Consider the following 25,379-nt stretch of genomic DNA (forward strand, 5'->3'; position numbering starts at 1 on the left):
TCACAGCTTGCAGAGCATGAGGACGGAGAGCTTCATTCTGTGGGTGACGGTTCTGATCCAAACAGATTGGATTCAGATATTTCAAATTTTAAATTTAAATTGGAGAACCTCCGTGTATTACTAGGGGAGGTTTTAGCGGCTCTGAATGATTGTAACACAGTTGCAATACCAGAGAAAATGTGTAGGTTGGATAAATATTTTGCGGTACCGGCGAGTACTGATGTTTTTCCTATACCTAAGAGACTTACTGAAATTGTTACTAAGGAGTGGGATAGACCCGGTGTGCCGTTCTCACCCCCTCCAATATTTAAAAAAATGTTTCCAATAGACGCCACCACACGGGACTTATGGCAAACGGTCCCTAAGGTGGAGGGAGCAGTTTCTACCTTAGCTAAGCGTACCACTATCCCGGTTGAGGATAGCTGTGCTTTTTCAGATCCAATGGATAAAAAACTAGAGGGTTACCTTAAGAAAATGTTTGTTCAACAAGGTTTTATATTGCAACCCCTTGCATGCATCGCGCCGGTCACGGCTGCTGCAGCATTCTGGATTGAATCTCTGGAAGAGAACATTAGTTCAGCTACGCTGGACGAGATTACGGACAGGTTTAGAGTCCTTAAACTAGCTAATTCTTTCATTTCGGAAGCCGTAGTACATTTAACCAAACTTACGGCTAAGAATTCAGGATTCGCCATTCAGGCACGCAGAGCACTGTGGCTAAAATCCTGGTCAGCTGATGTTACTTCTAAATCTAAATTGCTTAATATACCTTTCAAGGGACAGACCTTATTCGGGCCCGGGTTGAAGGAGATTATCGCTGACATTACAGGAGGTAAAGGCCATGCCCTGCCTCAGGACAAAGCCAAAGCTAAGACTAGACAGTCTAATTTTCGTTGTTCCTTCTTTGTGCCCGAATCCTTCTTCAAAGAAGGAATGTCTTCTGCACAATCTGGATGTAGTTCGTGCCCTCAAGTTCTATTTGCAGGCAACTAAGGAATTTCGACAAACGTCTTCCCTGTTTGTCGTGTACTCTGGTCAGAGGAGAGGTCAAAAGGCTTCGGCTACCTCTCTTTCCTTCTGGCTTTGTAGCATAATTCGTTTAGCCTATGAGACTGCTGGACAGCAGCCTCCTGAAAGAATTACAGCTCATTCTACTAGAGCTGTGGCTTCCACTTGGGCCTTTAAGAATGAGGCCTCTGTTGAACAGATTTGCAAGGCTGCAACTTGGTCTTCGCTCCATACTTTTTCAAAATTTTACAAATTTGACACTTTTGCTTCTTCGGAGGCTATTTTTGGGAGAAAGGTTCTTCAGGCAGTGGTTCCTTCTGTATAATGAGCCTGCCTAGCCCTCCCGTCATCCGTGTACTTTTGCTTTGGTATTGGTATCCCAGAAGTAATGATGACCCGTGGACTGATCACACATAACAGAAGAAAACATAATTTATGCTTACCTGATAAATTCCTTTCTTCTGTTGTGTGATCAGTCCACGGCCCGCCCTGTTTTTTAAGGCAGGTAAATATTTTTTAAATTATACTACAGTCACCACTTCACCCTTGGTTTCTCCTTTCTCGTTGGTCCTTGGTCGAATGACTGGGAGTGACGTAGAGGGGAGGAGCTATATGCAGCTCTGCTGGGTGAATCCTCTTGCATTTCCTGTTGGGGAGGAGTTATATCCCAGAAGTAATGATGACCCGTGGACTGATCACACAACAGAAGAAAGGAATTTATCAGGTAAGCATAAATTATGTTTTTTTCTAACAAATGTGTTGGCATCTATTAGTGTTTAAAACAAATAAAAATTTGTGGCTGGTGCTTAAGACGATCCTTTATTTAATAAAGTGGTGTGAAATTGAGTTAGATTGAAGTCAGAGAGATTTACTACTGCTATTTTTTGGTTACTTTTTTACTGGGGTATCTAAAGGTTTGTTTTCCTTTTTTTGGGAGTGCTAGTCTGCTGAGGTGATTTCACTAAGTATTTTAAATTTGGTCTGGTGATGGATGTATTGGCTATACTAGAGCTGGGGCGTTTGTCTCATTATCCTCCCCTGTTTCTACTGTGTCTCCATCTTTATTGTCTGTATCTATACTGGAGAAGGTAACTTTTTTTAGGGGTCTGATTTTTATTTTGATGTCTGCCCTTAAAGCCCTTAGTGTTATTTTTGTTGTTGATACTCTTCTTATTAGACCCCTTAGGTCCTTATTAGACCCCTTAGGAACCTTTCTCTCTGAAAGGGTAACATCTAGTTTATCCATTGTACGGTCTAGTTGTTTTTTATAATCATTGTACTTTTGTGTAGTGTCAAAGGGTTTTAATAAGTCAAAAATTCTGTTAATTTCTTGTATAATAGTACCTCTCTTGCTTTTTTAGATTGAGGAGTTGCTTCATACATATGATGGAGCAATTGGTTAAAGGGACACTAAAGCCATTTATTTTTTTCTTTCATGATTCAGATAAAGCATGCAATTGTAAGCAACTTTCTAATTTACTGCTATTATCAATTTTTCTTTGTTCTCTTGCTTATTTTATTTAAAAAGCAGGAATGTGATGCATAGAAGCTGACCATTTTTGGTTGAGAACCTGGGTTATGCTTGCTTATTGGTGGGTAAATGTAAGCCTTCAATAAGCAAGCGCTATCCATGGTGCTGAACCTAAAATGGGCTGGCTGCTAAGATTTACAGTCCTGCTTTTAAAATAAAGATAGCAAGAGAATGAAGAAAAATTAATAGGAGTAAATTAGGAAGTTGCTTAAAATGTCATGCTCTATCTGAATAATAAAAGAAAAAAATTGGGTTCAGTGTCACTTTAAGTTGATATTCCACTCCTCCATAAATACTGGATTTTCTAAAGCAAGAGGTATACTTCTTAATGCGCAGACCCCTTGGTACTTTATTCTCTGTTATATAAAGTTCTAGGAATTTGATATCCCACTAAAGATTTGTTTCCTTGTACTTTAATTTCTCTAAATTAATGAACACTTCATCTAAATTCTCTTCCCTAATAGAATCTAAAACCTTTCAGGGCTTTCTACATAATAAGCTTTATTTTTGCTTCATCTATTACCCTTTTGGGAGGATTCCCTGTTGCCATAATTGAAACATGTAAGGAGAGGGCCCTGAGAGGGCCCTGATTAAATAGTAATACAAAATACTTATAGTAGTATAATAATCAAGACTCAAACTGGATAAATGTTAATCTGGGTACTGGGAATAATATTGACACAAAGTTAAACAGTAAGGAGTACCCAGATTATTCCAAAGTCTCATCAATTCAAAGTAAAGCGAGGCAGTGTCTGGAATGGTAAAATGTCCCAGTATCTCAAAGTATCAATTAGTCCAGGACTGTGGTAAAAAGTCAATGTGTCCTTTAGCCATATCCCCTTACCTCCGCTTCTGCCTATAGGTATATTGCACTGAAGAAAGATGGTGTGGTCCTGAGCTGTTCAGGTGAGTAAACCTCCACAGTGCCGAATCCGTCTGGTCTGATGTGATGGTGTTATAAGTATCGCCTGGAGTCCTGTCCTGGATCAGCTACGGAGTGATGAGACCCCTCTGAAGCAGATCTGGTCTGTTGTCCTGTAGTGTGGCGTAGCGATCCCTGGTGGGCGTATCTCAGTCAGATGGCTTCCTGGTGCGTCACCTGTGTAGCCGTATTTGATAGGTTTTTAGGAAGGGGAAGGCACCTTGGGTAGAGGAAAAGTTCCAGTAACAGTTGAGCATGAGATAAACGGTATTCCCAACCGTAGTTAGATGCGACCAAATCAGTAGAAGGCGTCACGCTGCAAAACAGAATCTTGTGCAACTAAGGTTTATTGGACAATGCCAAAAGTCACAAACAGTAATGCCTGATGCATTTCGCGCATGCACTTCTTTAGAGTTCTAAAGGAACAGATATATATATATCCTTGAATCTATATTCTATGAGAGGAGGAAAAATTAACTTATGTATTGACTTTAGGAGACGTTAAACCCTAAATACATTTTATAAGCATATTATTGAGGTTATGCTCCGCCTCCCTCTAGTAACGGGTGCCACCATGTTCATATCTAGCTGTCACTGTATTCCAGTGCAGAACTATTTGCACATGTTCAGCAACTTTCCTTCAGATGCCTTCAGTATAACATTGGTTCAATAATGGCAGCACCTATGATTAGAGGGAGGTGCATGAAATGTGTTTAGTGTCCCTTTCACTGTTTCAAGGACATGAATTAACTATAATGTGGAATAGTTAAAGGGCCACTAAAGTGTCATGATTCACAAAGCTCACACAAATAAAAAAACAAATTCCAATATACTTCCATTATAAAAACATGCAACTTGCTTTTTATATACACACTTTCTAAGGCACCAGCTCCTACTAAGCATGTGCAAAAGTTCAGTGTATGCATTTTGTGATTGGCTGGTCAATAAATGGTCGGGTTATAATACAATATATTTAATAATTATTCTTTAAAGTAAACCCCCAATAAAAATGCATATACCAAAACAATAAAATGAATGTAAATTCCTAAATTCTTTATATTAGTTAAAATTTATAGACACATTAAAATATATTTGTAGAAAACCAGATATGAATCAAAACTATACACATTTAAACTGTTATAATATGCAATGCAAAGATCATAAAAATTACCTTTATTAACCTTATTCACAATTGAATTTCATTAAAATACCACACTGAGATACCAAGGTATGGTTTGCTTAACTTCCAGACAAATATATTTAGTCAACTTAGCTCACAAAATATTTCTATTTAACTCTAATTAAAACACCAGGAGTTATATATATTCTTAATGTAAACAGCCAGTTTATATGCCAATCTATCTAAGCTGAAACAAATTCTTTAGTAGCCATACGGTAAATTCAAAAATATATTTATATGGCTACAGTTATAAATTACTTGGCAAACAAAAGACAAACTTAAAGCTATGCAAGACTATGGATGCAAGCTGAAATATAAATTGCTCTTTCTCCTACATTGGTGTATCCGGTCCACGGCTTCATCCTTACTTGTGGGATATTCTCAATCCCTACAGGAAGTGGCAAAGAGAGCACAAAGCAGAGCTGTCCATATAGCTCCCCTCAGGCTCCGCCCCCCCAGTCATTCTCTTTGCCGCTCTAAACAAGTAGCATCTCCACGGGAGGGTAAAGAGTTTGTGGTGTTAGATTTGTAGTTTTTATTTCTTCTATCAAAAGTTTGTTATTTTAAAATAGTGCCGGCTTGTACTATTTACTCTGAAGCAGAAAGTGATGAAGGTTTCTGCTGAGAGGAATGATTTTAGCACCAGTAACTAAAATCCATTGCTGTTCCCACGCAGGACTGTTGAATACCGGAGAACTTCAGTTGGGGGGAGCAGTTTGCAGGCTTAACTGCTTCAGGTATGATCAGTCATTTTTCTAACAAGACCAAGTAATGCTAGAAGACTGTCAGAAATCCCCTCAGGGATAGGTAAGCCATTTTTCTCAGACTCTGTATAAAATGATGGCTTAAATTAAGGGCTCAAAGCTGGTTGACACTATTGTGGGCTTAATCGATTGCTTTATTAGCATGATTCAGTATGAATAGCGTGTTTTTGAGACTTTTAAAACGCTTTTGGGGTTTATTTTGGCGCCTGGCAATTATTTAGACACCTAACCTAGTCAAAAAGGCCCCACCACTCTGGAATCAGGAGGGAGGGGGCCTCCTTTTCGCGCCTCAGTTGCGCAGTTGTTTTTGCTACACAGTTCATGCAGCTTCACGTGGGGAGTCCAGAGACTTCAGAAAGGACTTCAAAGAGGCTTATTTCTTACTCAAATAATCCCTAAGGAAGGTAAAAGCCACAGTAGAGGCTGTAGCATTGTGCTGTAGTGTTTCTAACCGGTTAACTGCTGTTCTTAGCTCCGGTTTGGGCATTAAGAGATTAATTGGTCTGAAAATTTGTGTGCAATCTTTTCAAAGCATTAAGACAATGTGGTGATGTTTATTTGATGTTTTAGTAATAAAGTGTGCACTTTTATCATTTAAAGACACAGTAACGTTTTTTTTTTCAAAAAATTATTTTTTATGCATTGTAGTGCTGTCTAAGTCTGTCAAACATGTCTGACCCTTCAGATAGCCTTTGTTCTGTATGTCTAAAGGCCAAGGCGGTGCCCCCATTAAATTTATGTGTGAAGTGTGCTATAGCGTCCAAACAGCTTAAGGACCGTACAGTCACGCTTAGGGATGTAGCCCAAGATGATTCTTTAGCTGAAGGTAGTGAGGATAGTCCTCTATCCTCTCCTGTGTCAACACCAGCTTTGCCCGCGCAAGCGATGCCCAGTACATCTAGCGCACCAATTCCTATTACTTTGCAACAATTAGCAGCAGTAATGGATAATCTAGCTCAGTTTTAAATACAGAAAATGAGCAAGCAGACGCAGCGGATAATTTATCTGTAGTACCCTCACATCAATCTGACTTGGCGGTGAGGGAGGGCCTGTCTGAGAAATTTCTGATACAGGAAAGGTTTCTCAGCAGGCAGAGCCAGATACCATAGCATTTAAATTTTAAGTTAGAACAGGTTAGGTCCTAGCTACACTTGATGATTGTGACCCTTTGGTGGTCCCAGAAAAATTGTGTAAAATGGACAAATTCTTAGAGGTCCCAGTACACACTGATGCGTTTCCGATACGTAAGAGGGTGGCGGATATCGTGTCTAGGGAGTGGGAGAAACCAGGTGTACCGTTTGTTCCCCCCCCCCCTATATTTAAGAAAATGTTCCCCATTGTTGACCCAAGGAGGGACGCGTGGCAGACGGTCCCTAAGGTAGAGGGGGCAGTTTCAACACTAGCTAAGCGCACGACTATACCAATAGAAGACAGTTGCGCTTTCAAAGATCCTATGGATAAAAAATTAGAAGGTTTACTTAAGAAAATTTTTGTTCAACAAGGTTTTCTTCTTCAACCAATTTCTTGCATTATTCCTGTAACCACTGCAGCGGCTTTTTGGTTTGAGGAACTAGAAAACTCGCTCCAGAAGGAGACTTCTTATGATGAAGTCATGGACAGAATTCACGCCCTGAAGTTGGCTAATTCTTTCATTACAGATGCCGCTTTTCAGGTAGCTAAATTAGCGGCGAAAAATTCTGGTTTTGCAATCGTGGCGCGCAGAGCGCTTTGGCTAAAATCTTGGTCGGCTGATGTGTCGTCCAAAACATAATTGCTTAATATTCCTTTCAAGGGTAAGACCCTATTCGGGCCAGAGTTGAAAGAAATTATTTCAGATATCATTGGGGGAAAGGGCCATGCCCTTCCACAAGATAGACCTTTCAAAGCTAAAAATAAGTCTAATTTTCGTTCCTTTCGCAATTTCAGGAACAGACCTGCTTCTACTTCTACAGCCACTAGACAAGAGGGTAACGCATCCCAGCCCAAACCAGCATGGAAACCATTGCAAGGCTGGAACAAGGGTAAACAGGCCAAGAAGCCTGCTGCTGCTACCAAGACAGCATGAAAGGATAGCCCCCGATCCGGGACCGGATCTAGTAGGGGGCAGACTTTCTCTCTTTGCTCAGGCTTGGGCAAGAGATGTTCCCGACCCCTGGGCGTTAGAAATTGTCTCTCAGGGGTATCTTCTGGAATTCAAGGACCTTCCTCCAAGGGGAAAATTCCACATGTCTCGCTTATCTTCAGACCAGATAAAGAGACAGGCATTCTTACGTTGCGTAGAAGACCTTATAAAAATGGGAGTGATACACCCAGTTTCAACAGCAGAATTAGGACTGAGTTTATACTCAAACCTGTTTGTGGTTCCCAAAAAGGAAGGAACTTTCAGGCCAATCCTAGATTTAAAAATCCTAAACAAATTCCTCAGAGTTCCATCATTCAAAATGGAAACCATTCGGACAATTTTACCAATGATTCAGGAGGGTCAATATGACTACCGTGGACTTACAGGATGTGTACCTGCATATTTCTATCCACAAAGATCACCATCAGTTCCTGAGGTTCGCCTTTCTGGACAAGCATTACCAATTCGTAGCCCTTCCCTTCGGATTGGCCACTGCTCCCAGAATTTTCACAAAGGTGCTAGGGTCCCTTCTAGCAGTGCTAAGACCGAGGGGCATTGCAGTAGCACCTTACCTAGATGACATCTTAATACAAGCGTCGTCCTTTCACAAAGCAAAGGTTCTAGCCTTTCTAAGGTCTCACGGGTGGAAGGTGAACATAGAAAAGAGTTCTCTGTCCCCGTTCACAAGGGTTCCCTTCCTGGGAACAGTAATAGACTTAGTAGAAATGAAGATCTTTCTGACGGAGGTCAGGAAGTTAAAACTTTTGAACACTTGTCGAGTTCTTCATGCCATTCCTCAACCCTCCGTAGCTCAGTGCATGGAGGTAATAGGACTAATGGTTGCGGCAATGGACGTGGTTCCTTTTGCTTGAATTCATTTAAGACCACTTCAATTGTGCATGCGCAAACAGTGGAATGGGGATTATACAGATTTGTCTCCCCAGATATAAATGGACCAGAAAACCAGAGACTCACTCCTCTGGTGGTTGTCTCAGGATCACCTGTCTCAGGGAATGAGTTTCCGAAGACCGGAGTGGATGATTGTTACGACAGACGCCAGCCTCTTAGGCTGGGGTACGGTCTGGGAGTCCCTGAAAGCTCAGGGTCTATGGTCTCGGGAAGAATCTCTTCTCCCGATAAACATTTTGGAATTGAGAGTGATATTCAATGCGCTCCAGGCCTGGCCTCAACTAGCGGATGCCAAATTCATCAGATTTCAGTCGGACAACATGACGACTGTAGCCTACATCAATCATCAGGGAGGAACAAAGAGTTCCCTGGCGATGAGGGAGGTATCCAAGATCCTCAAATGGGCAGAGGATCACTCCTGCCATCTATCAGCAATTCACATCCCAGGGGTGGACAACTGGGAAGCGGATTATCTGAGTCGTCTGACTTTCCATCCGGGGGAGTGGGAACTTCACCCGGAGGTTTTTGCCCAGTTAACTCAACTATGGGGCCTTCCAGATCTGGCTCTGATAGCGTCACATCAGAACTCAAAAGTTCCACGTTACGGGTCCAGGTCCAGGGATCCCAAGGCGACATTGGTAGATGCCTTAGTGGCGCCTTGGTCGTTCAATCTAGCTTATGTATTTCCACCGTTTCCTCTTCTCCCCCGGCTAGTAGCCAGGATCAAACAGGAGAAGGCTTCGGTAATTCTGATAGCTCCTGCGTGGCCATGCAGGACTTGGTATGCAGACCTGGTGAATATGTCATCGGTTCCACCATGGAAGCTACCTTTTGAGGCAGGTCCTTCTAATCCAAGGTCCATTCAAACATCCAAACCTAGTTTCTCTGCAACTGACTGCTTGGAGATTGAATGCTTGATTCTAGCTAAGCGTGGGGTTTCGGAATCAGTTATAGATACTCTGATCCAGGCTAGAAAGCCTGTCACCAGGAAAATTTACCATAAGATATGGCAGAAATATCTTTGCTGGTGCGAATCCAAGGGTTACACATGGAGTAAGATTAGGATTCCAAGGTTACTATCTTTTCTCCAAGAAGGATTGGAGAAAGGTTTGTCAGCTAGTTCCTTAAAAGGACAGATATCTGCTCTGTCTGTTTTTGTTACACAAACGTGCCAGATGTTCAGGCGTTTGTACAGGCTTTAGTCAGAATCGAGCCTGTCCATGGAGTCTAAATATAGTTCTTTCAGTTCTTCAAAGGTTTCCGTTTGAACCTCTACATTCCATAGATATCAAGTTACTATCTTGGAAAGTTTTGTTTTTGGTAGCTATTTCTTCTGCTAGAAGAGTTTCTGAATTGTCTGCTTTGCAGTGTAATTCACCCTATCTGGTGTTTCATACAGAAGGTCGTTTTACGTACCAAACCTGGTTTTCTTCCAAAAGTGGTTTCCAATAAGAATATCAACCAGGAAATAGTTGTTCCTTCTCTTTGTCCTAATCCAGTTTCTAACAAGGAACGTCTGTTACACAACCTTGATGTGGTTCGTGCTTTGAAGTTTTATCTAAAAGCAACTAAAGACTTCAGACAAACATCGTCCTTGTTTGTCGTCTATTCTGGCAAGAGGAGAGGTCAAAAAGCGACTGCGACCTCTCTGTCTTTCTGGCTGAAAAGCATCATACGATTGACTTATGAGACTGCTGGAAGGCAGCCTCCTGAACGAATTACAGCTCACTCTACTAGAGCTGTGGCTTCCACATGGGCTTTCAAGAATGAGGCTTCTGTTGAACAGATCTGTAAGGCAGCGACTTGGTCTTCACTGCATACATTTACCAAATTTTACAAATTCGATACTTTAGCTTCTTCAGAGGTTTTTGGGAGAAAGGTTTTGCAAGCAGTGGTGCCTTCCGTTTAGGTTACCTGACTTGTTCCCTCCCTTCATCCGTGTCCTAAAGCTTTGGTATTGGTTCCCACAAGTAAGGATGAAGCCGTGGACCGGATACACCAATGTAGGAGAAAACAGAATTTATGTTTACCTGATAAATTTCTTTCTCCTACGGTGTATCCGGTCCACGGCCCACCCTGGCATTTTGGTCAGGTTTAAATTTATTTTTGTAAACTACAGTCACCACTGCACCCTATGGTTCTCCTCCTTTTTCTCCTAACCGTTGGTCGAATGACTGGGGGGGGCGGAGCCTGAGGGGAGCTATATGGACAGCTCTGCTGTGTGCTCTCTTTGCCACTTCCTGTAGGGATTGAGAATATCCCACAAGTAAGGATGAAGCCGTGAACCGGATACACCGTAGGAGAAAGAAGTTTATCAGGTAAACATAAATTCTGTTTTTAAACCTCTTTACTGCAGCAATAATGAATAGCTTTGTTTTAAATATTACCTATATTTAGCAACCTCTTCTACCTCAGAAAAACAAAAGAAGTATTTTGCAATGTGGATAAGAAAGGGTAGCCCAATTTTGCTTATAGTGACAGTTTTCCAGGCAGCAATTATCAAGCACAAGCTAGCAGAAAAGAACAGCCCAGACTATCTCCATGCTTGGGGTTAAATCATGTGATATAACCCCATACCTTTTTGTTCTGTACCATCATTGGTGAATTGGTTAAGCCCTTAATGAAAGCTTCTCTTTCCATTGGCTCACTGATAAAAATGTGTTTCCCTGGTAACCATGCATTAACAGTCAAATCTTTTGGCTGTAATTCTCGCATCACAACACCAGGGGCAACATGACAAAACAAACAGCTTTACTTTCAACACTGCCAACAGAAAATTACAGATTCTTGTATATTTCTACTATATACAATATAATTTGATATTAATAAACTATTTGTTTGATATTCATAGGACCATATAGTGCTATTTTCTCTGATCACTTCAATACCAGACACAAGTGTATTTCTAATAATCGTATTAATAAGCAATTTACACTGCCAATCATTTTTCCTCACTGAATCACAGCATTTAACCTTCCGGCACTGTACTGCATCCCAACATGAATACAGTATATTTCATATTTCTAACAAATTCTGAATGCATGAATCCCGTTTATGACCCATATTCATAGGACATCTTGTTATTATATGTCTGGAAAATAAAGAGAGACAGAGATTATTATTCTGACACATTTAAACAATCTAGACCAACTAAAATAGCCACCTATCAAGTTTAGCAAATACCCATCTAATATTAGACAATCTCCCAAATTTAAGTGTTTATATTTAATATTATATAAGTTGTATTTTCAATGAATTTCAAAGTTGCAATCATATATTTTCTGTTTAGCTAGCAATACAGACGTGAATTTGATGTTCAGGGGCAATTAACAGGCCTATGCTAATTACCATTTCCCTTGGATTTTGACATTTTTCCACTACTGATTACAGACTCGGCGTCCCCCTTACCACAGGTAGCATCCTGATCTAGCTACCATGTTTATCTTTGTTTGAAAAGATCTAATCCCATTAAGTGGTGAGGTAAAGAATGTTTTGAAGTTTGTACTTTAAGCTAGGGACCAAATGCTCTCTAAGTTTTTGGGACATCTTGTCTGCATTGAGCTCTGAGATGTGTATTAAAATTACATGGGTTTAAAGTCAATTTCTGACATCAGAATTGCAACCTTATTGTAATATCTGATAAAAACATGGCTTCATATATAAACAAATTATTTTGTTTTGTTATCTATCTATCTCATTCACCTGTACCCTGACAGGCTGATGGTTGTCACATTGTCTAGGGGGAGGGAAAATTAGATTGACTAGGAAATTTAACAGAAAATATTGTACTGCTCATTTCAAATTCAAATGCTATTGCATTGTCTTTTCTTGGGTATATGTCAATTAATCAGTTCTACTGTGGTCTTTAGTGGTCCTTTTTAATATATAACTAGGAAAATGGACCACCATTAGAAAGGTTTACTGTTCTTTGGAAGCCCAAAGTAAGGTTTGCGCCATATGGTCATAGGTACTACATCATACAGTACTTTGAACAACGTACTGTGTTGACCTAGTACCTATGTTCAGCACCGAGGCATAGGTTGTGGTCCTGCATTCAGCGTTTATAGTGAAAGCCCAACCTGGGATTCTTAAGGTATCATCCTTTGCCAGATTGCTGATTGTGACACTGTCTGTAACTATCTTTTCAGTGTTGCCGTGGGTGTTGGGAGGAAGAAGGGAAGCTGGTGTGCGTCTCATTGTGGAATGGAGCAAATCTCTACATTACAGCAACCAAAGTTTTTCAGGGGAGAGGGAGGGATGGGTCTCTACATTACAGTAAAAATATTGGTTGGAGGGGGAAATGGAACCCTACACTACAGAAAAAATATTAATAGCAAATAAATAATACAAATTAAAAAAAATACTATAATTTATTACTGGCAGACTGCCAGTAACAAAGATGGCAGTAAACAGTCCTGTTTAGACTGTTTATAGAGCTCTTTCTGTAGGGATCAGGGAGTGTGAGGAAGGATCCCTACACTACAGAAAATAAAAAAAACATAAAAAACATACTGCATACTGGCAGTTCCTAAGAGGTGTTGACTGGTGGTGTGGGGCAGAGCTGTTTAGGAGGGATAAGGTAGGAATCATGGGGTGGGGAGGTCTCAGGTTAGAGTTTAATTCATACACTATATCATTTATTGTCCATAGCAGCTAACTTATTAACCCCTTCACTGACGGGAATTTCAGAAGTGTGATGCACAGCTGCAATTAGCTGCCCTCTAATTACCGTAAAGCCATGCATTTGTTGTTTGTGAGCAACGGGGATCCCATAGAAGCTTTTACAAACCTTTTTCCTTTGACTGCAGTAGTTGTGTGTAAATAATTTCAGCAAGAAACTCATTGTGTTAAAAAAAAAAAATTAAAATTTTTTTTTGTATGATCATATTTCGTCACCAAATAGTGGTATCAAAAATACTAAAATGGACCTAGATCAATACCTTGGGTTGCCTACTTTTTAAAAATATATATAGTTTTCATAGGTAAATTCTGTTCAAATGGAGTGATAGCAGACATGCTAAAGATTCTCCAGTACTTTGGGCAAGTTTTTCTCTGAAATTCCCAATAGGGAAGGGATTAATCTGACTTGTTCCAGAAGGACAGCCCACCCTAATACAGGCTAGCTCTTTAAATGTGTCATACAGTCAACAACAAACATTTGCAGAATATATTGAAGAAGGAAATGTTTCCCCAATTCTTCAATGGAAAAAAAAGTTTTATTCTTACTTATTGTTCTAAAAGAAGTTCTTATACTAATATATAGGAAATTTGTGTCTACAAAAAATATGATTTTGTTGCAAACTAAAATAAAATAAATTTTGTATTCTTTTTTTTTTTTTTAGAATGCGATTGTGGTACAAAGGAGAAGAGATGGTGTGTCACCATACATGCCAGGGGCTGAAGAAAGAAAAAGTATCCTCCAAACTCTAGGCTATGTTCCATATTAATCCAGCTGTCAATCCCAATTTTTAATTTAATTTTTGTTTTCAACACTAAAACACTGATTAAGAAAACATTTTGTACTGTTTTTGGTAAAGTATAAATATTTTAATAGTGTTTTAATTTTTTTTTATTTTAAAGGTGAACACTGAAATACATATTTATAAAAGTGGTGAAATTCCAAAGAATTTGTTTTATTTTCCAATTTTTTTTGGTTTAAAGCATACTAACTGGATTTAACAAGAAACGTAGTCTAGTGCACTTGAAGTTAATACCTTAAAACAAGCTCTAAAAACCTATTCCTTACAAAAAGGTATAGAAGTCAGCTATAGTTTGACCTCATAATTAGGGACATTGTTTAGCAGACTCCTTACTAAAATTTTATATCTTCACTTACCTAAGCATTAAAAAAACAATATAATCCAAAATTATTCAATATTTACTTTTTAATAATTCAGTTGTTAGACAAACTATTAAAAAGTTCTATTTCATCCTAATACTGTATATTAGGGATGTATCCCTTAATATATTTTAAGGATGTGGATGACAAAGTCCAAAGGAAATATGAAGTTAGGTACCTTACTTATTGTATTCTGTGTTGATCACAAGATATAATTATATCCTCTATCTCAAATGATTTTAGTCTTAAAGGGACACCGAACCTAATTTTTTACTTTTGTGATTCAGATAGGAGTAAATTAGAAAATTGCTTAAAATGTCATGCTCTATTATCAAATTTTCTTCATTCTCTTGGTATCTTTATTTGAAATGCAAGAATGTAAGTTTAGATGCCGGACCATTTTTGGTGAACAACCTGGGTTGTCCTTGCTGATTGGTGGATAAATTCATCCACCAATAAAAAAGTGCTGTCCAAAAAAAAGTTAGATGCCCTCTTTTTCAAATAAAGATAGCAAGAGAATGAAGAAAAATTGATAATAGGAGTAAGCTAGAAATTTGCTTAAAATTGGATGCTCTATCTGAATCATGGAAGAAAAAATTTGGGTTCAGTGTCCCTTTAACACTTGAAGAACAACGTTATACAGACCAGTTAGAGGAGTCGTCACAGAGACAACCCAGTTCCTCTCTCCAGCGGTCTTGCTCACGTGATCTGGATTTAGTAACAGATGATTGTACCGTGGCCTCGTGACTTTTAGGGCTCATTTTATCATTCATATTCTCCTATATTTTTTCCTAAAAGTTCTCATGAAAAATAATTCTCCTATTATTTATCATTCACAAATGCGCCTAAAATTGGGCAAGTTCGACTGTAAAATTCTTCTACTCTGTTCTCACTCTCCTTGGAGAACATGTTTTCCAAAAAAAGGGTTAAATTAGATCATTTGTCGTATTTCATATAGTTCTCATTAATTATCCTAGTTACAAATTTATCATTTATGGTCTCCTGTGGAGGACTGAAAGTTCTCCTGCAAGTTCCTGCATTAAAGTTCTTCATAACTACGGTGGAGAACAGCATTAGAAATATATTCTTTACCAGTTGTGGAAGCAGTTAAAAAAAAAAAGGGCACTACAAGGTGCAAAAATGATCTATAACAAAGCGCAATAATAATGGTTATTAGAGCGCAATAATAATATTAATCGGTGTGATAAAAAAAATATATTTATATTGGCTTATATATGACTGACATGGAGAATAGTTGCTTATTTTCAGTGATAAATAAGGAGAAGACACTAATCCGACGGGAGAAATTTATCATTAATTCTCCACATCTCTCCTATGGAGAAAAAAAACACTTTTTTTTATAAATACGGGTGCAAAATTGCGCCTCTCCAAAGGAGAGCTGTGGAGAACTGATGGAACAGAAAGGAGAATTCGCCAAATGATTGATAAAACCCTTAGCCAGTCTTTTGTAGCTTAAAGCCTGCAGCAATAGTGTATTATTGTATATGAAAGTAGCCAAATCCCAGCTTCACCATTATCATGTAGTTGTGTCCAAAGATAAAAATTTGAGGTATCAAACTGGAGTGTTGATTAGATGGGAAAAACAATTCAGTTGTCTCGTGCTCTCAGTCCAGTCTTGCCTTCACTGTAAAATACTGCAAGAAGCTATACAGGATATTGGAGGATAAAAGCAAAGTATTGTTCATAGTATATTAGCAGATGAGCCTTCCTTTTGTGTATTGTAGTATTTTCTGTGCATTTCACCCTTTGTAGGGCTTTATCAAGATACTCCTAAAACAGCTTGTGACCCTTTCAATCCCTAGAAGGCTTTCTTATTAGTCCATCTCTGCTCTATGTTCACTGGATATTACACATTTTCTATCCTTTAAGTGGTATTGAGATTATTGTCCATTTTAATGATCACATAGAAGTTTCATTAAAATAGCCTTAAAATAACTTAGCATAATGTCTTGTGTACCAGTGCAGTATTAAGGTGATATTGAGATTATTGTCCATTTTAAACCTAATTTTACCATTTAAACATTTCTTGCATAGCATAAGTCCTAAAATAATATAGACCCCTTTTAAAATATATATATATATATATATATATATATATATATATATATATATATATATATAAATAAAATATATATTTCTACTTGTATAACAATCATTTAAAACTATACTCTAATATAAATCTATCTAGGATAAATCCAAAGTAGAAGTATTGAATTTTAACTATTCCATTCAATTTTATACTTCATAATTGTGGTAGGGATAGAGTTAGACAGGACCTAAACACATAAAATGATTATATAAATTTCCAGTTCTGAATATAACCATTTTGGTTGTAACGTTTGCAGCTTGTAGATTAGTTCTGCTTCCCTCTTAAGCAGCTCTGTCTTGAAATTTCCACCCCTCCAACTTGGTTCCAACTTGCATATGCCCCAGAATTTAAAGTCTGATAATTTATTTGCGTGTATTTATCTAATATGTTTTTAGAAGCAAGTATCTTGGTCTCCATTTTCGTTAGCCCATTAATGTTCCCTGATTTTTTTTCTCTCAGGGTTCTTGTGGTCTCTCCTACATACTCAATCTCACAAAAGCATTCTATTGTATACCACTCCTCATACTAACTAGCATACTAACATAATAAATGTTTCTTTCATGTAATTAGCAAGAGTCCATGAGCTAGTGACGTATGGGATATACATTCCTACCAGGAGGGGCAAAGTTTCCCAAACCTTAAAATGCCTATAAATACACCCCTCACCACACCCACAATTCAGTTTTTACAAACTTTGCCTCCGATGGAGGTGGTGAAGTAAGTTTGTGCTAGATTCTACGTTGATATGCGCTCCGCAGCAAGTTGGAGCCCGGTTTTCCTCTCAGCGTGCAGTGAATGTCAGAGGGATGTGAGGAGAGTATTGCCTATTTGAATGCAGTGATCTCCTTCTACGGGGTCTATTTCATAGGTTCTCTGTTATCGGTCGTAGAGATTCATCTCTTACCTCCCTTTTCAGATCGACGATATACTCTTATATATACCATTACCTCTGCTGATTCTCGTTTCAGTACTGGTTTGGCTTTCTACAACATGTAGATGAGTGTCCTAGGGTAAGTAAATCTTATTTTCTGTGACACTCTAAGCTATGGTTGGGCACTTTGTTTATAAAGTTCTAAATATATGTATTCAAAACATTTATTTGCCTTGACTCAGAATGTTCAACTTTCCTTATTTTTCAGACAGTCAGTTTCATATTTGGGATAATGCATTTGAATTAATCATTTTTTCTTACCTTCAAAAATTTGACTCTTTTTTTCCTGTGGGCTGTTAGGCTCGCGGGGGCTGAAAATGCTTCATTTTATTGCGTCATTCTTGGCGCGGACTTTTTTGGCGCAAAAATTCTTTTCCGTTTCCGGCGTCATACGTGTCGCCGGAAGTTGCGTCATTTTTTTGACGTTATTTTGCGCCAAAAATGTCGGCGTTCCGGATGTGGCGTCATTTTTGGCGCCAAAAGCATTTAGGCGCCAAATAATGTGGGCGTCTTATTTGGCGCTAAAAAAATAAGGGCGTCGCTTTTGTCTCCACATTATTTAAGTCTTATTTTTTCAGTGCTTCTGGTTGCTAGAAGCTTGTTCTTTGGCATTTTTTCCCATTCCTGAAACTGTCATTTAAGGAATTTGATCAATTTTGCTTTATATGTTGTTTTTTCTCTTACATATTGCAAGATGTCTCACGTTGCATCTGAGTCGGAAGATACTACAGGAAAATCGCTGTCTACTGCTGGAGCTACCAAGCTAAGTGTATCTGCTATAATTTTTGGTATCTGTTTCTCCAGCTGTTGTTTGTATTGCATGTCATGACAAACTTATTAATGCAGATAAATTTCCTTTAGTACTGTTACATTACCTGTTGCTGTTCCGTCAACATCTAATTTTCAGAGTGTTCCTGATAAACATAAGAGATTTTATTTTTTAAATCCATTAAGAAGGCTATGTCTGTTATTTCTCCTTCTAGTTTACATAAAAGTCTTTTAAAACTTCTCTTTTTTCAGATGAATTTTTAAATGAACATCATCATTCTGATACTGATAATGGTTCTTCTGGTTCAGAGGTTTCTGTCTCAGAGGTTGATGCTGATAAATCTTTGTATTTGTTCAAGATGGAATTTATTCGTTCTTTATTTAAAGAAGTATTAATTGCATTAGAAATAGAGGATTCTGGTCCTCTTGATTCTAAATCTAAACGTTTAAATAAGGTTTTTAAATCTCCTGTAGTTATTCCAGAAGTGTTTAATCTCCCTGATGCTATTTCTGAAGTAATTTCCAGGGAATGGAATAATTTGGGTAATTCTTTTACTCCTTCTTAACGTTTAAGCAATTATATCCTGTGCCATCTGACAGATTAGAGTTTTTTTGGGACAAAATCCCTAAGGTTATGGGGCTGTCTCTACTCCTGCTAAATGTGCTACTATTCCTACGGCAGATAGTAATTCATTTAAGGATCCTTTAGATAGGAAAATTGAATCCTTTCTAAGAAAAGCTTACTTATGTTCAGGTAATCTTCTTAGACTTGCTATATTTTTAGCGGATGTTGCTGCAGCTTCACCTTTTTGGTTAGAAGCTTTAGCGCAACAAGTAACAGATCATAATTTTATAGCATTATTATTATTCTATAACATGCTAATAATTTTATTGGTGATACCATCTTTTGATATCATTAGAGTTGATGTCAGGTGTATGTCTCTAGCTATTTTAGCTAGAAAAGCTTTAAACTTGGAATACTGATATGTCTTCTAAGTCAACTTTGCTTTCCCTTTCTTTCCAGGGTAATAAATTATTATTTCAACTGTTTCTGGAAGGAAGGGAACTTTTTTTCCAAAGGATAAAAAATCTAAGGTAAATTTAGGTCTAATAATCATTTCGTTCCTTTCCTCACAATAAGGAACAAAAGCCAGATCCTTCATTCTCAGGAGCGGTATCAGTTTGGAAACTATTTCCAGTTTGGAATATATCCAAGCCTTTTAGAAAACCTATAGCCAGCTCCTAAGTACCCATGAAGGTGCGGACCTTATTCCAGCTCAGCTGGTATGGGGCAGATTACGTTTTCTTCAAAGAAATTTTGATCAATTCCGTTCTCAATTTCTGGTTTCAGAACATTGTTTCAGAAAGGTACAGAATTGGCTTCAGTTAAGGCCTCCTGCTAAGAGATTTTTTTCTTTCCCGTGTCCCAGTTAACACAGCAAAGGCTCAGCATTTCTGAAATGTGTTTCAGATCTAGAGTTGGCTGGAGTAATTATGCCAGTTCCAGTTCTGGAACAGGGGCTGGGGTTTTATTTTATCTCTTCATTGTACCAAAGAAGGTCAATTCCTTCAGACCAGTTCCGGATCTATCAATATTGAATCGTTATGTAAGGATACCAACATTCAAGATGGTTACTGTAGGACTGTCCTGCCTTTTGTTTAGCAAGGGCATTATATGTCTACAATAGATTTACAGGATGTGTATCTACATATTCCGATTCATCCAGATCACTTTTAGTGTCTGAGATTCTCTTTTTAGACAAGCATTACCAGTTTTTTGGCTCTACCGTTTGGCCTAGCCTCAGTTCCAAGAATTTTTTTCAAAGGTTCTCGGTGCCCTTCTTTCTGTAATCAGAGAACAGGGTTTTTTGGTATTTCCTTATTGGACAATATCTGGGTACTTGCTCAGTCTTCTCATTTTCGAAGAATGTCATACGAATCGACTTGTGTTGTTTCTTCAAGTTCATGGTTGGAGGATCAATTTACCAATCAGTTCATTGATTCCTCAGACAAGTGTAACCTTTTTAGGTTTCTAGAATAGATTCAGTGTCTATGACTCTGTCCTTGTCAGACAAGAGAAGTTTAACATTGATATCAGCTTGTCAAAACCTTCAGTCACAATCATTCCCTTTGGTAGCCTTATGCATGGAAATTTTAGGTCTTAGGACTGCCGCATCAGATGCAATCTCCTTTGCTCGTTTTCACATACGACCTCTTCAGCTCTGTATGCTGAACCAATGGTGCAGGGATTACTCAAAGATATCTCAATTAATATCTTTAAACCGATTATACGACACTCTCTGACATGGTGGGCAGATCACCATCGTTCAGTTCAGGGGGCTCCTTTGTTCTTCCGACCTGGACTATAATCTCAACAGATGCAAGTCTTACAGGTTGGGGAGCTGTGTGGGGGTATCTGACGGCACAAGGGGTTTGGGAATCTCAGGAGGTGAGATTTCCGATCAATATTTTGGAACTCCGTGCAATTTCAGAGCTCTTCAGTCTTGGCCTCTTCTAAAGAGAGAGTTGTTCATTTGTTTTCAGATAGACAATGTCACAACTGTGGCATACATCAATCATCAAGGAGGGACTCACAGTCCTCTGGCTATGAAAGAAGTATCTCGAATTTTGGTTTGGGCAGAATCCAGCTCCTGTCTAATCTCTGCGGTTCATATCCCAGGTAAGGACAATTGGAAAGCGGATTATCTCAGTCGCCAAACGTTGCACCTGGGCGAATGGTCTTCTCCCAGAGGTATTTCCTCAGATTGTTCAAATGTGGGAACTCTCAGAAATAGATCTGATGGCTTCTCATCTAAACAAGAAACTTCCCTGGTATCTGTCCGGATCCAGGGATCCTCGGGCGGAGGCAGTGGATGCATTATCTCTTCCTTATAAGTGTCATCCTGCCTATATCTTTCCGCCTCTAGTTCTTCTTCCAAGGGTATTCTCTAATATTCTAAAGGAATACTCGTTTGTCCTGCTGGTAGCTCCAGCATGGCCTCACAGGTTTTGGTATGTCCGGATGGCCTCTTGCCAGCTGTGGACTCTTCCGTTAAGACCAGTCTTTCTGTCTCAAGGTTCTTTTTTCCATCAGGATCTCAAAACCTTAATTTTAAGGTGTGGAGTTTGAACGCTTGATTCTTGGTCAAAGAGGTTTCTCTGACTCTGTGATACTATGTGACAGGCTCGTAAATCTGTATCTAGAGAGATATATTATAGAGTCTGGAAGACTTATATTTCTTCAGGATGGTTTAGATAATTGTTTGTCCGCAAGTTTCTTGAAAGACAAATCTCTGCTCTTTCTGTTCTTTTTCACAGAAGGATTGCTAATCTTCCTGATATTCATTGTTTTGTACAAGCTTTGGTTCATATAAAACCTGTCATTAAGTCAATTTCTCCTCTTTGGAGTTTGAATTTGGTTCTGGGGGCTCTTCAAGCTTCTCCTTTTGAACCCATGCATTCTTTGGTCGTTATATTACTTTCTTGGAAAGTTTTGTTTCTTTTGGCCATCTCTTCTGCCAGAAGAGTCTCTGAATTATCTACTCTTTTTTGTGAGTCTCCTTTTCTGATTTTGCATCAGGATAAGGCGGTGCTGCAAACTTCTTTTGAATTTTTTACCTAAGGTTGTGAATTCTAACAACATTAGTAGAGAAATTGTGGTTCCTTCATTATGTCCTAATCCTATGAATTCTAAGGAGAAATCATTGCATTCTTTGGATGCTGTTAGAGCTTTGTAATATTATGTTGAAGCTACTAAGTCTTTCCGAAAGACTTCTAGTCTATTTGTCATCTTTTCCGGTTCTAGAAAAGACCAGAAAGCTTCTGCCATTTCTTTGGCATCTTGGTTGAAATCTTTATTTCATCATGCCTATGTTGAGTCGGGTAACACTCCGTCTCAAAGGATTACAGCTCATTCTACTAGGTCAGTTTCTACTTCCTGGGCGTTTAAGAATGAAGCTTCGGTTGATCAGATTTGCAAAACAGCAACTTGGTCCTCTTTTGCATACTTTTACTAAATTCTACCATTTTGATGTGTTTTCTTCTTCTGAAGCAGTTTTTGGTAGAAACGTACTTCAGGCAGTGGTTTCAGTTTGAATCTTCTGCTTATGTTTTTTCATTAAAATTTTATTCTGGGTGTGGATTATTTTCAGCAGGAATTGGCTGTCTTTATTTTATCCCTCCCTCTCTAGTGACTCTTGTGTGGAAAGATCCACATCTTGGGTAATCATTATCCCATACGTCACTAGCTCATGGACTCTTGCTAATTACATGAAAGAAAACATAATTTATGTAAGAACTTACCTGATAAATTCATTTCTTTCATATTAGCAAGAGTCCATGAGGCCCGCCCTTTTTTGTGGTGGTTTTGATTTTTTTGTATAAAGCACAATTATTCCAATTCCTTATTTTATATGCTTTCGCACTTTTTTCTTATCACCCCACTTCTTGGCTATTCGTTAAACTGAATTGTGGGTGTGGTGAGGGGTGTATTTATAGGCATTTTAAGGTTTGGGAAACTTTGCCCCTCCTGGTAGGAATGTATATCCCATACGTCACTAGCTCATGGACTCTTGCTAATATGAAAGAAATGAATTTATCAGGTAAGTTCTTACATAAATTATGTTGTTTTAGTTGGTTAATATAATGTATTTACCTGTAGGAGAAAATGTGAGTTTAAGTATGAAATTGTGAAAGAAAGCTAAAATACTTTCTCTAAATATTCTTGCCTTTTTTTCCAAAGAAAATAAAAAGCCAAGAGTACTTGGAGAAATGTACATCAGATATTACCAAAGTGGAATGATATGACTTAGTCAGGAAGGCATTTTGTGTTGGGACACCATAAAGACATGAATAGAACTCTTAGGCCTAGATTTGGAGTTTGGCGTTAGCCGTGAAAACCAGCGTTAGAGGCTCCTAACGCTGGTTTTAGGCTAACTCTGGTATTTGGAGTCACTCAAAAAAGGGTCTAACGCTCACTTTTCAGCCGCGACTTTTCCATACCGCAGATCCCCTTACGTAAATTGCGTATCCTATCTTTTCAATGGGATTTTTCTAACTCCGGTATTTAGAGTCGTGGCTGAAGTGAGCGTTAGAACTCTAACGACAAAACTCCAGCCGCAGGAAAAAAGTCAGTATTTAAGAACTTTATGAACCGGCGTTAGCCCAGAAAGCTCTTAACTACTGTACTCTAAAGTACACTAACACCCATAAACTACTGTATGTATCTTTATTTGTTCTGTTAATAAAGCTTGTTTGAAAAAAAAAAAAAAAAAAAACTACCTATGTACCCCTAAACCGAGGTCCCCCCACATCGCCGACACTCTATTAATTTTTTTAACCCCTAATCTGCCGACCGCCAACTACGTTATCCTTATGTACCCCTAATCTGCTGCCCCTAACACTGCCGACCCCTATATTATATTTAGTAACCCCTAACCTGCCCCCACAACGTCGCCGCCAGCTACCTACACTTATTAACTGCTAATCTGCTGACCGCAAAGCGCCGCCACCTACGTTATCCTTATGTACCCCTAATCTGCCCCCCACAACGTCGCCTCCACCTGCCTACACTTATTAACCCCTAATCTGCCGACCGCACCGCTATTATAATAAAGTTATTAACCCCTAATCCGCCTCACTAACCCTATAATAAATAGTATTAACCCCTAATCTGCCCTCCCTAACATCGCCGACACCTAACTTCAATTATTAACCCCTAATCTGCCGACCGGAGCTCACCGCGCTATTCTAATAAATGTATTAACCCCTAAAGCTAAGTCTAACCCTAACACTAACACCCCCCTAAGTTAAATATAATTTTAATCTAATGAAATTAATTAACTCTTATTAAATAAATTATTCCTATTTAAAGCTAAATAACTTACCTGTAAAATAAATCCTAATATAGCTACAATATAAATTATAATTACATTGTAGCTATTTTAGGATTAATATTTATTTTACAGGCAACTTTGTAATTATTTTAACCAGGTACAATAGCTATTAAATAGTTAAGAACTATTTAATAGTTACCTAGTTAAAATAATTACAAAATTACCTGTAAAATAAATCCTAACCTAAGTTACAATTAAACCTAACACTACACTATCAATAAATAAATTAAATAAAATACCTACAATTAAACCTAACACTACACTATCAATAAATGAATTAAATACAATACCTACAAATAACTACAATGAAATAAACTAACTAAAGTACAAAAAATAAAAAAATATCTACAAACATAAGAAAAATATTACAACAATTTTAAACTAATTACACCTACTCTAAGCCCCCTAATAAAACAACAAAGCCCCCCAAAATAAAAAATGCCCTACCCTATTCTAAATTACTAAAGTTAAAAGCTCTTTTACCTTACCAGCCCTGAACAGGGCCCTTTGCGGGGCATGCCCCAAGAAGTTCAGCTCTTTTGTCTGTAAAAAAAACATACAATACCCCCCTCCCAACATTACAACCCACCACCCACATACCCCTAATCTAACCCAAACCCCCCTTAAATAAACCTAACACTAAGCCCCTGAAGATCTTCCTACCTTATCTTCACCATACCAGGTTCACCGATCAGTCCTGAAGAGCTCCTCCGATGTCCTGATCCAAGCCCAAGCGGGGGGCTGAAGATGTCCATGATCTGGTAGAAGTCTTCATCCAAGCGGGGCAGAAGAGGTCTTCCATCCGATTGAAGTCTTCATCCAGGCGGCATCTTCTATCGACATCCATCTGGAACGGAGCGGCAGCATCCTGAAGACCTCCGACGCGGAACATCCATCCTGGCCGACGACTGAACGACGAATGATGGTTCCTTTAAATGGCGTCCCTCGAATTCCGATTGGCTGATAGAATCCTATCAGCCAATCGGAATTCGAGGGACGCCATCTTGGATGACGTCATTTAAAGGAACCGTCATTCGTCGTTCAGTTGTCGGCCAGGATGGATGTTTATATTTATTTAACCCTATATTTATTATAGGGTTAGTGAGGCGGATTAGGGGTTAATAACTTTATTATAGTAGCGCTCAGGTCCGCTCGGCAGATTAGGGGTTAATAAGTGTAGGCAGGTGGAGGCGACGTTGTGGGGGGCAGATTAGGGGTTAATAAATATAATATAGGGGTCGGCGATGTTAGGGCAGCAGATTAGGGGTACATAGGGATAATGTAAGTAGCGACGGTGTCCGGAGCGGCAGATTAGGGGTTAATAATAATATGCAGGGGTCAGCGATAGCGGAGGCGGCAGAATGGGGTTAATAAGTGTGAGGTTAGGGGTGTTTAGACTCG

At 38.7% G+C, this 25,379-nt stretch overlaps 1 protein-coding gene across 2 annotated transcripts in view; it reads left to right on the forward strand.

Annotated features, from left to right (window-relative positions):
• The window catches only part of CHCHD7 (coiled-coil-helix-coiled-coil-helix domain containing 7), a 71,687-nt gene extending 57,624 nt beyond the window's left edge, over positions 1–14,063 (forward strand). For both annotated transcript variants that reach the window (XM_053715055.1, XM_053715054.1), the window contains one exon: positions 13,779–14,063. In XM_053715055.1, coding sequence (XP_053571030.1) covers positions 13,779–13,883 — 105 coding nt within the window. In that variant the 3' untranslated portion in view covers positions 13,884–14,063. The remainder of the gene's footprint in view (positions 1–13,778) is intronic.
• The last annotated feature ends 11,316 nt before the right edge of the window (positions 14,064–25,379 follow it).

This window comes from Bombina bombina, chromosome 5 (assembly GCF_027579735.1).
Source record: "Bombina bombina isolate aBomBom1 chromosome 5, aBomBom1.pri, whole genome shotgun sequence".
NCBI classification, from domain to species: domain Eukaryota; kingdom Metazoa; phylum Chordata; class Amphibia; order Anura; family Bombinatoridae; genus Bombina; species Bombina bombina.